Here is a 12,427-nt window from a genome sequence, read left to right on the forward strand (position 1 = left end):
TCCAGCATGGTAGGTAGGCCGTGGTCTTGTTCGTCTGGGGTGGACTTCCATTGCCCAAGTGCGTTCCTGTAAATCCCCAGTTTCATGGACAGTCTTGTGCTACTGAATTATCGGGTTTTTTAATTTACTTCACATAACAAACACACATTGAATGCCTGCTGTGAGCCAGAGACTGTGGGAGGGGTACAGAAAATCATAAAACTCCTGGTCTGGAGGGGGTAGAAATCAAGCACGACGAATCTTCAGCAAGGCCACTTCCCAATGACAATGTCCAACGGCCTATGACTGTAGAAATACCTACAGTTTACCCTAGTTTCACTCCACATGAAACCAGGCAGCACCACTCATTGCCTCCTGTATTATTTCCAGTGGTCTGAGCCATATAGGCCTGTAATTGTCTTACCAAAGAACTACCAGATAGTAATGGTTTAACTATGTATTTTACCTAAACAAGCAAAAATAAATAAAACAACAGGTGTTGAAGAGAAATGGACTCTGGAAAAGAACATTCATAGAAAAGAAAAACCCAGCAGTGTGATTTTATTGTGAAAATGTCATGTTTACCTCTTCCACTCTGGAGCCAAGGAAATGATCGATAATAGCATCGTCAGTCCTGTGGGGTCGCTAGCCTCTCTTATTGCCCCTTTGGGTGGACCCTCAGCATGCTCTCACTGATCACATGTCATAATGTATCTTAGCATTTGCTGCCCTAGTTGAAGGAGTGCTCTTAGAACACCCACCAACTGCCCATCTAGCCATCATTTCCCTTCACAGAGATGGCACTCAAGCCCGCGTGGGTGGCTACATAATTACTGACATGTCTACATGTAGGAATGTGGCCTGAAACACTCTAAACTTAGAAACTATTCAGATCAGACCTCTGGGTGTTGTTTTTGGACAGTGATAACTGTGGCATTCTCCAGGGTTTGTAAAACGAGCTCTGACATTGCCAACCATAGATTTCGGCTTTAACAGCGATCTGTTCAGCAACTAACCGTGGCCCGGAGAACATTCATTCTTCTTTTTACAACTTGATTCCATTAATTATTATTTTTTAAATTGGGGTTTCACTTGGCTATAGGTAGATCATTTTATGGAAAGGGGTAAAAATTTGGTCAGCAGGGGTTGGGGGGGTGTAAAAATAGTAATCAGGTTTGAGATCAGTTGTATTTTTAACATTATAATAGTCAAGCAGTGGAGTTAGTTTCCTTTCAGCTGATTAAGTTACATGTCTATTTGGTGAATAAACTTTGCAGAAATAGCAAAATTTGTCTCGATGTCACTTGCAAATGATTTATTGTCTTTCTCATTTAACATTTTTATGTATCAATGGTATAGATTTTACAAGTCCCAGCCAAAGTCCATATTCCAGCACTGCCTACCTTTTATATTCTTCTGGGCAGAACATTAAAAAAGGAGGGGAAAAAAGCGTTCTACAGTATATAGTATAAAGAAATTTCTCAAGAATAATTTGTTTTTCTAAATCCAGTTTTATATAAATTCTCAAGGTCTTTGGCAAGTGTAGACTGGTGTCAAGGAAAATGATAATCCTAGACCAGAAAGGCCATCACGACACGGCTTCCAAGAGTGACAGCGACCCTACCTTGGTCTCCCAAAGCATTGGGTGATTCAGCCAATTGGCAGGTCTCGTTTTATGAGGACAATTAACTGGTGCCACTGAAGTTTTTTTGCCGAATGGGTGCCCTTCCCTGTTTTACTAGCTACCCAAAATGGTAGCATGGTTAAAAATGTATCCTAATCCTGGGTTTGGTTTAGGAATTTCAGCTAAATGCAGGTTATAGGGGAATTTTAGGTTTTTACTCCATGTGAGGTGCAGTAGAATGTAATCCAGTCCCCTATCCTATTTATACAAAATAACATAGTAGCAAAAGCAGTTAAGCATTAGATTCTTGCTATGCCTTTGAAGTAAAAACTCAGGGTTCTCTTTTATCTAGCTAAAGGTTCAGCACACAGATAACGAAACACGCCCTGTGTGCTTGTCTGGTGTTTAAATCATCTCCGTGTCCTTTCGCTTTTCACGTTGAACTTTATTGCCTTGTTGTTGGGACAGGAACAATTCTTTTGGAGAAAAAGGGGATCTTTTTGGCCACAGTCAAAGTGTAGACCTAGTTAACTGTTTCCTACGGCAAGGGCTTTGTCATGTGGCATCTGCAGCATACGCCTTCCCCAGCAACATTACTGAGCAGGAAGGATGCCCTGTTTCTGCCTGCTTCCCAATCTGCCCCAGACCCACACTGTGTCTTTCGAACCAGAGGGCAGCCATGCGAAGAGTACGTTCCATCAGCAGTCACTAGAGCTGTGTGTAGCCTGGTGTTCAGCATCTGTGGCTAAAGGTGAAGTGGAGCGATTTTTTAAAAAACTGGATGACAGCTATATTGGGGCAGGCCTGTTGTTTCCACGTGACATCCCTGGGATTCCATTCCGGTTGGGAGCCTGACGGTGCCTGATGGAGTGTGTCTAGGATTTAAGAGGCAATTTAGGATGGTTCCTGGTTGGGATTTTTAGGTGCAATGACTTTGAAGTTCATCAATTCATCCAGCGTTTATGAGCCACCCACTGCGTACCGAGTTCCGGAAAATTGAGGGCATGTTGGGGATTTCCCCATTGGTCTTTTTACACTGGAATTTTCTGGGCTAAGTATGAGTTTTATCTTCCCTCTGCCTTCTCATAGTGTACTTTATAAAGATTTTATTCAAATTACCAAGTTGTCTAGCATTTTCAATAAGGCACAAAAGAGAATTAAATAGCATTTGGCTCCCTCATGAACAAGCCTCAGAGGATTTCTAGAGGACAAGTCACACCAGCCAAAGTTGTGTGTCTGTGTTATGCATGTTTTAATAGAATTTCTAAAGGAGGAAAAAAGGGAATCCAATACATGTCACTTACAGAGCTTTCAGTAATAGATTTGATACAGGGACTCATGGCATTTTACTTTGAAACGCAATTGACCTTGGGCATGAAACGAGCGCTGCCCCATTGAGTGACCACACAGAGAGGACCCAGGAATACTGCAGAGAAATCAGTAGCAGCGTAGGAGGTAGTGTGCTTCAAATACCGGGAGAAAGGGCCTCCTGTTTCAATGTCGTTGTGAATCCAGCAGAAAAAGTAGAATTTACCAGGTGTTACTAAATTGAAATGAGCCCTCCATTATAGGGAGTATTAAGAATTAATAACCAGGAGCCAAATAAAATAGCAATGAATAGAAGGGATATTACCAAGCTTTTGAGTATGATCTCAAAATACTTGAATAAAATAACCACCCAAAGGTTGTATAGCTAGTAAGTAGCATCACCAGTATTCAGGCTTAGAGCTGATTGACTCCAAAGTCATGTGATTATTCCATCATCCAAAATATTAAGCCCTATTTGCAATATGGCATAGCCATTACTATATCAAAATTGTTGCTTAAACAGAGGTGCCTTTATTTGTGTTAATTTATCTCCCTTACATGGATTATACGTCCACAGTATTTTTTACTTCTGCTATTATTTTTAACAGCTTTATTGAGATATAATTTACATAGATACAATTCACCTATTTAGAGTATGTAACTTAATGATTTTTAGCATAGTCACAGGGTTGTGCAACAGTCACCACACTCTAATTCAGAACATTTTTATCCCCCTTAGAAGAAACCCCACACCCATTAGCAGTCAGTTTCCATTCCCGCCTATCCATCCCCCACGCCCAGTCCTGACTAACTGCCAACGTACTTACTGTGTTTATAGATTTGCCTGTTCTGGACACTTTGTATATATATATATATACCTGGAATAATCCAATATGCAGTCCTTTGAGACTGGCTTCTTTAACTTAGGATAGTGTTTTTAAGGTTCATCCATGTAGGAGCATGTGAGTACTCCATTTGTTTTTATGGCTGAATAATATTCCATTATTCAGTGTGGGTGTGCCACGCTTAATTTATCCATTCATCAGCTGATGAACATTTATTTCTAGTTTTGGGCTATTATCAATAATGCTGCTATAAACATTTGTGAACAAGTTTTTGAGTGGACATATATTTCCATTTCTTTGGGCACAAACCTGGAAGAGAAATTGCTGGGTTATATGGTAACTCAATGTTTAACTTTTTGAGGCACTGCCAAACTTCTCCAAAGAAACTGTACCATATTACATTCCCACTAGCAATATGTGAGAGTTCCGATTTCTCCACATTCTTGCCAACACTTGGTATTGCCCACCCTTCCCCCTTTCTCATTAAATTCTTATAATTCTATGAATTAGTCAAAGAAAAATATTCTTACTGTTATTTTATGGATAAAAACTTCAAGTCAATAACCAGTAAATAAGAAGCCCAGTATGTGTGCGAATCGAGGGGCAGAAGTGGCGTGGATCATTCAAACCAGCAAGTGATCTGAAAATAATTTAAAGGTTTTTGAATCTGACGCTTATTGTGCTGGATGTTAGAGATCCAATTTCCCACCCCGACATTTTAAAGGAGTTGAAACTAGAGTCCAGAAAAGGGAAGTAAATTGAACACTGACATAAAGCTGCTTGGTAGGGAAGCCAGACCTAGAAGCCAGACCTGTCTCCTTGACTCCCAGGCCATCGCTCATCCCAGCACAATCTATTGCCTCCTTCCCTTGGGATTTATAAACTTATCTGCGTCCTAGGAACTCCATTTTCTTAATTCGTTCATCCATGCTGGTCTTTTATTAAAATAGACCTACCTTAACTCATATGGGGATATTGGAAGGTCAGTAAAGCTGAAACGTCCAATTGGGAAGCTTCTGATAGAATCTGTTCCACATATTGCCAATGATGTTCAGGCAGAAAATGAATGACGGCAAACGTTACTCGGTGACGTTCCTCGTGTCAGATTGCTTGGGTATGAATCCCAGCTCTGCTGCTTACTAACTGCTTGACCCTTTACGTAATTCCGTTTCCGTATTTTTTTTAACTGGGAACAATAATGGTATCTACCTCCTGAAATTGTTTTGAGAATGCAGTGAGACAGTCCCTGTAAAGTGGTTAGCACAGTATCAGGCTCCTAGAAAGCCCTCAATAAATGTTAACAAATTATTATTAGAGCACATCAACATGCTCAGACCCCTGAACATGGAACCTGAGATTTATAGAAAATAAATGAGTCATCCTTTTAAAAAAAGTAGTTTCACTACAGGAGCAGGCCTAGAAAATAGCTGTTTTCTCAAGTCGTCATGATTTTGAGCTATCTGGAGCATAATAAAATTCCCCTTGTTAAGAGAAAACTTACTGTGTTAACTTCCCATCCTTTACAAATTATGAACTAATTTCCTTTATGTTGTAACTTTGGGCAGAAACCAACCTGGAAATTTCAACTCGAGATGACCTCGTATTAAAAGCCCCAAGAATGGGAAAACTTAACTAAGCCCCTATGCCTGTGATGGATGTAATATATTAGTAGTGTTTTTTCCTTAGTATCTTTGATTATGAAAAGAAAAACCTACTGGATTATTCTAGGGCCAACGCCATACATTTATGTATCATTGCAGAAGATAGGGCACCCAATGAGGAATCAGAAGGCGGGATTGGAATCTGGCCCTTCTCCACCCTAGTTCATGGCCACGGACAGTGTGTTCATCTGGGTTGTGAGCTCATTAGAGCTGTAAGCTTCTGTTTGCTCATCAGAAAGCTGGGGCCAAGGGGATGAACAATTCCTGTCTCAGAGGGTTGTCATGAGAAGCAAATGACAATCTGGGTATAAGTGCCTGGCCCACAGTCGGGGCTTGGTAAATGGGAGCCAGAAGCAATGTCGTGGGGATCTGTGTGCCACACAGGAGATTTGGAGGCGGATTCTATGGTAGGTTTAGGTGAAGAAATTGGACATGTCCGTGTTCACATTGCATGATTCATGTCTACTCTGCTGTGGCCGCTGCTGCCTTCCTGTAACCCATTTTAGAGCCGATCTTGGCAGCTGGAAGTATTTGGGATTAGTTTCACACTCACTTTATGAGTTGAGCGTTTTCCTGCAAGCAGCGCCCTGGGCCTCTGCCTCATTACTTTGGCATCAGCTGATACGGCAGTTGGACAGAGGTGTCCTTTGGGTCTCCATTTTATTTGGAAACCTTCAATTTGAAAAAGCAAAACAAAGACCATCAACACACTGTGCTTGAAATCATTAGCATTTATTATTCCCTAAGCCCCTCCCTTTCTGTATTCTGTTGAACACCAGGGAACAGCACGTCTTGCATAGCCAGTGAGGAGCACTGAAATATCACTGTCCCTCAAGCTTGAGTCCTACAGCAGGTTGGCCCCGCTTTCTCAGTTCCAGGTGAGCTGTGAAATCTTCTCGGCCTGGGTCAAGTCTGAATCGTGATGGGTTTAGTTTTTCCAGCCCTCTTTATTGTGTTAATTCTGCTAAATTCATCTGGCTCCGGTGGAGAACAAAGTAAACTTGGCTGTGACGTGTAAAACTAAATTGAGTACATGGAGATCTGTTTAGTATTTCATGCTGGCCAGTAGATTAGGAAGATTTTTCTTGGGGGTAATTTACATAAGGAATTGTTTACCCCTTTTCTTTCCAATTTCTGTGTCCATGTGGGGATAGCAGACGCTTTCCACAATGGCACAGAAATCTATCCAGCGAGACTGAAACTTAGAGAGACGGTGCTTCTCCCAGATTGATGCATTTTGGGCCATGCTCAGGAAAGGCCCTGTGGTTTGGGCTGCTGTCTCACTGAGAAGTCATTCTTCCACCACAGCTGTGTTTAGCGTGTTGGGTGGGTCCACGAACCGACATGCTGTTACACTTAGTAAGAATTTCCCCTTGATAGTAGGCAGCGTGCATAAAAGCCTCACTGAAGTCCCAGGATTTGCCCCAAATGTTTACTGTGACCCAGTAGTTGCTTAGAGCGTCACCTCCGTCAGGTAATGCCCACGCTTAGAATCCTCCATGGCTCCCCAGTACCTGTAGCAGGAAGTAGTGTTCTTCCCCTTGACGTTCTGGTCCTTCCATCACAGTTGCCCAGGTTACCTTTCTTGGTCTCTTTACATGCTCTTCCCAAACTGGAATATTTGCCCTTCCCTGAACAAACAGCCTCTACTTTTCTGCTTTAACGCTTTTGTTCAAGTTGTTTCCTTCCCTTTTAAAGCCCCCTTATCCAATATCTATTCACGAGGATAAATTTCAGGTTCCTCTTCTCAGTGGTGTGCTGGTAAATATTAACTGATTCCCTGGCGAAGAGGGGGTGGGTAGGAAGCGGGACTTTGTAACATTAGTTGACCTCCATGTTGTAGATAACATCCACCATGGCCAATGGTGAACTATGAGTGTGAGGTCCTAGAATGCAGCGCTGGGAAGAGAGGTGCAGGAGCCCACCATTGCAGTGCTTCCAACATGCAGGGACAATGGCCAGAAATAACATCAAGGGACTCGATAAGAGTCAGATGGCTAGGAAGTAATGAGTTTTGAGCATTTATTACCTTTGTTTTAATGTAATTTATTTAATTTTACATTTATGTAAGTTAATTTTCCCTAACAGCCGTGTTTAACAGCTGGCTCACAGAATTCCCGAACAATGAACAATCAGTTTTGTCTCCTGAGCTGGGAGGGGTGCACTGAGCCAGCTCCAGCACTGGACTGTTTCTTCCTCCACCTTTTCCTTTCAAAGGCCCTCCACACTCAGTAGTTCATAGGCCCGTCTCTGTTCGGGGCTTCAGGTCTCATGGAGGTTTAGCAGTGAGACTCCAATGTCTGAATCCTGCTGTCTCCTTTACTAGGTTAGGTGATAGTCAAGCTGGTTACTTAATGTGCAGTTCCCGGTGCAAAAACAAAACGCACGGCCCATGTGAAAAGGCAGGAAGAAAGTGCTGTTAAAGCAGCTACTAAAATATGCAGCCTTTTCTTTCTTCATGGGTCTCCCACACCTTCTTACGGTATTTTTTATTTTCTATTTAATGCCATTCCAAGTAAGGAGAAATTAAAATTTTAAGTTGTCAGTACAAATTTGACCATTAATCTTTTTGTTACACAATGCCAGTTTTAAATGTAAATAGAAGAGCATTTAACCCTAGGAGTCAGTGAGCGTATCTCCTCTGCTCATGTACCTGCTCTGTTATACCATGGACTTCACTTACCAAACAGAAGTTCAGAAATCCAAGTGTTAAAAATGCCAAGGCAAAGACAGCAGGGCATTAAACCAGGCATGGACCCCAGCGAAGCGCGGGCACAGTTTGCACGCTCTGCGTAGAGTGCCGAGCAAATTCCTTACATGTGCTGGGCCTCAGAGGCGTCCCTTGTAAAATAGAGATCGTGCCGGCTAAGTCACAGTGCAGGTGTGATGACTCAGGGCACTGATACCTGTAGGGCACAGAGCAGGCTGCTTGGTGCGTAGTCTGTTTTCAGTTCATTGGCTGGATTATCACGAATGATAATCATAATGTTAATGGCATTTTCCTTTAGAGTCTGTAGGGTCTTCCTTGCATTGGCAGCATTTGCCTCCTTGATCTGTTTTCCTTTCTCCATTATAAACTCTTTGAAGATGGAGATGAGATCTGTCACCATCGAATTCCCCAGGGTGCTTCCTGCAAATTCTTGCACACACCTGGCTCTCAGGAGGTGTTTATGACCTTGATCTTTGCATGATTTAGACTTGGTGACAATAAGCATCTGTACCATAATATGATGACCCCCACAATGAGGCTTAATTGGTAACAGTCACAGGAAGAAAAAAAATATAAACTTGGACTATAACAGGAGTTGGCTGTAACCATGGTGAAGATGGGGGAAGCAGATGATTCCAGGTGTTTTGACTTAAGGAAAGTGGCTTCTCTCTGTCTCTCCGAGGGGACTTCTTGAAGTAATAGGGAAGGGATGAGTTCCAACCCTCACCTGAGTAAAAGAGGCCCTAAGGATATTAACTCTGGCCCATAATAATCTGTCCATTCACTCACTTCTTTCACACTTAACTTTCCATTCTGTACAATGAGGACATTATTACAGTGATGTTTCTTTCCACTAATTGGTTTTCATGTATGTTTTCTGGCCAACAGATTGTAAGATCCTCATAAGCTCTAAAATATCACATATTTCTTTTGCAAACAAATGGAAAGCATCACAGTGCTAGGCACATAGTAAGCACTGCACTCAATTGCACTACTGACCTTGGCCCAAACGTACAGGGCTTCCTGGAGAGCTGAATGTGAGTTGTGATTGCCTCTTATAACTCCTGCAAGCTCTCAACCAAGTGGCAAGGTATCCGGTCTGCCCGGTATTGTCAGGAAAGGATCTTCAGTTTGTCTTTCCCTTAACCTACATCTCTTTTCCAGTGTCTCCCAGACCCTGAGAACCCTCCCCCTACAGCCCCTCTCCTCCCTACGTGGAATTTGGGAGACCATACAGCTGTAGAGTCTGCTTGTTTGAATGATGATTTCTTTTTTTTAACAAGCCCTTTGAGCCAGTGTCAATAGCCCTTAGAAATATCACCAAATGGATTATGTGCATTAGACTTCTGAAACTCATCCGCGTTCTAGTCCTTCAAGCTGGTGGGGACTTGCAGGAAGGAGCTCACACGGCCCTGGGTTTTGCTGTTCCTGTCCTGGGGGCTGTCAGATGCCTTGAGCCTCTGGGCCAGTCAGTTCATTACTTTTAACGAGCACAGAATTCACCAAGACATTAAAATAAAATAAAGCACCAATGGACAGTCTTGGATGTTCCATGCAATTGTTGGTTTAGTTCTTTTTTCCACAGGGTTATTCAAGAGGGTGAAAAAAAAAAAAAAAAGCCAATCCTCCATACTCCTGCCAATTTTATCCTAAGTAGATTTGGCACTGTAAAGCTAACACACCCTGAACCTTTTTTTTTCTTTCGGGTCCCTGTAGGCTGCTGCCTGACATTTGTGTTAAAAATGACACATTACTTGACTGGTTAAACGTTTGAACATTATCTACCTTTTGGATGTAATAAAGAAATACTGACTATCCCAACACCATGAAACAGATGAAGAAGAATCATCAGAGGAAGATAGTTATTTTCTGAAAAGGGCGTAATGAAGTGATTGTTTTAAATTACAAGGCACATGCAGTTCTTTTGATAAGAACTTTTAAAATTGACCCATCTCTGTGACTAGTACTAAAGACTTAATAACTGTATTAGAGGTTACTTATATTAGCATATATTGTAGAGGGCCAATCAATGGTGAGGCAGACACTGAACAATGTCCCGATTAATCTGACTTTGTAGATATTTTTGTCTTCTCCTGGTCATATGGATTTGGAATTATTTGGGCATTTTTTTTTTTTTTTTTTCGAAGAAGGAAGTGAACAGATGAATGACAGTCTTTTATTACTCAACATAGCTTGTGTTTTGGGAGACAAAGCTCATCACGGTGTGTTAAAGAAAAACAAGAGAGTGCCAAATGTAATTTGCTGAGCGCCCAAGAATTGTGAAGTTAGCCCTAACCAGAGTTGGTAATTTCTGCAGGTGATCGCTCTAGCAGATGCGGTAGAGGAAAACCAAGACAGTCTGTTCCAGTCATTTACCAGGCTGCAAAGTGCCACCCATTTGGTGATTCTGCTGATGGGACTGTGGCAGAAGCTGAGTGCGGACCAGGTTGCTATTCTGGAGGCGGCATTTCTGCCACTACAGCAGGACACTCAAGAACTGGTAAGGACCCCCAAGTTTGCAGTGGTGGCAGCCATTGTTGTTGAAAAGATTGTGGTAATCCAGTGGCTATCACTTGTTTTTTAAGGTATCAATGAAGGCTTGTGTTTTTTTAATCTCAAATCCTATTTTCCTTTTCTTTAACCCATAATAAAAATGTCAAATATGGCCTTTTTTTTTCTTTTTTCCTAGAGCTATTTAAAAAATAGATATACCATCCATTTTTATGTAGTATCCAGTCTATTTTTTATGCGCTCTTCAGTCACTTAGAAGCCATGGAAACAGTTTTTTTTGACAGCCTGAGTGATGGCAGTAAACTTTCAGATTAGCTAATCCTTTCCTTTTCCGCCAGAGAACACAGTTCGGCCATTTTAATTTGCTCAATGTTCTTAAATTTAACTGTCACTTCAAGGGTGAGAGAGAACTGAGATAACTGTGGTAAATTACAGGAATATTTCGTTACGTTTATACAGTTCTTTATGTGTAGTTTATAAACTCTTTTACCCTTGGCCCTGTGAGTAGGCATTTTAGAATGAAAGGGGGGATATACGGGTTCGTATGTGGAGTTTTTGGTGAAGAATTGTTTAAATAAAAATATCTCATATCCCTTGAATTGTAGAGGTATCTGTGACCACCAGCTGCCATTTGGGGTAACTTTCTGCCTGCTTTTATTACAAAGAAATAATATACTTCTTGGAATTAGAGACCCGTGAACTTAGTTTTTGAGTCGGACGAAACTATTTCAAGAAAAAAGTCATTTCAGATTATTTTTAAACATAGATATGAGAGCATGGTACTAAAAATAATAGTACTAAAAATGAACATTTTTGAGTGCTTACTAACTACAAGGTGTTATTTTAAGTGGTTCGCAAGGATTGTTTTATTTAAATTTACGCATGGCCCTATATGGTAGCTAAGGTGCTCTTTTCACCCCGCTTTTACAGATGGGAAGATTTAGGCTTTGAGAGTAAGTCCCTTTCTGAAACTAGTGCGGTAGAGCCCGGATTTGGATCCAGGTCTGTTTGCTCCCAAAGTACACGTTTTTAACCAGGACACTGTATTTTAGCACAGCTATGAATATGATTTTGAAAATTACAAGCTTTGTCAGTTGAATCTAATTTTCTAAGGTTGGGTCAAAGGACTGTCAGATTAAAAAAAAAAAGTCAAGCTATATTTTCTATCCAAAACAAAATAGTAATAAATGAATTGGAAGAAAATATTAGAGTGTACTTTTCTTTAGATTGAGAAAATAAGATTACAGGTAAAATTGACCTGTGAGAAGGTAGAAATGTAGACACTGCAATAATAGAAAAGAAAGACTACAATGGTTAGGATTATATTCCTCAGAATAATTATCACTTACCAGCTCAGAGTTCATAGCCCAAAAGACCTGGGTAGTCGCAGTTCCAGTTTCCACCACTCAGGGAATGACAAAGTCTGGCTGGTCAGGTTTCTTAGCTGATCTAAATCTCTGCTTCTGTGGCTATAACATGGCAACAATAATAGGACATCCCCAAAAAGTTGTTAAGATTTAATGAGATAATTGAATAGAGTGTTAACCATTATTAATAGTGATTTGTACAGTTTACACATATTATTTATAATTCCACTAACACCACATAAGAGAGGTATTACTACTTTTTCGTGGCTATTTGTCTCCTTGACTACACTTGAGGGCAGGAATTACATCTTACTCACTTTTATATTTTCAGTGCCTGGCACAATGCCTGACTGTAGTGCAGTCAATATGTGTTGGGTGAATGAATGGAGAAAGGGTGAGAGCTAGCAAGGGGGCACTGGGCA

The 12,427-nt window shown here is 41.2% G+C and overlaps 1 protein-coding gene across 2 annotated transcripts in view; it reads left to right on the plus strand.

The window, feature by feature from the left end:
- Positions 1–12,427, plus strand: part of BBS9 (Bardet-Biedl syndrome 9) — a 358,339-nt gene that overhangs the window by 274,129 nt on the left and 71,783 nt on the right. For both annotated transcript variants that reach the window (XM_019757306.2, XM_019757307.2), the window contains one exon: positions 10,445–10,627. In XM_019757306.2, the coding sequence (XP_019612865.2) occupies positions 10,445–10,627 (183 nt within the window). The remainder of the gene's footprint in view (positions 1–10,444; positions 10,628–12,427) is intronic.

This window comes from Rhinolophus sinicus, linkage group LG09, assembly GCF_036562045.2.
Source record: "Rhinolophus sinicus isolate RSC01 linkage group LG09, ASM3656204v1, whole genome shotgun sequence".
In the NCBI taxonomy this organism is placed as follows: Eukaryota; Metazoa; Chordata; class Mammalia; order Chiroptera; family Rhinolophidae; genus Rhinolophus; species Rhinolophus sinicus.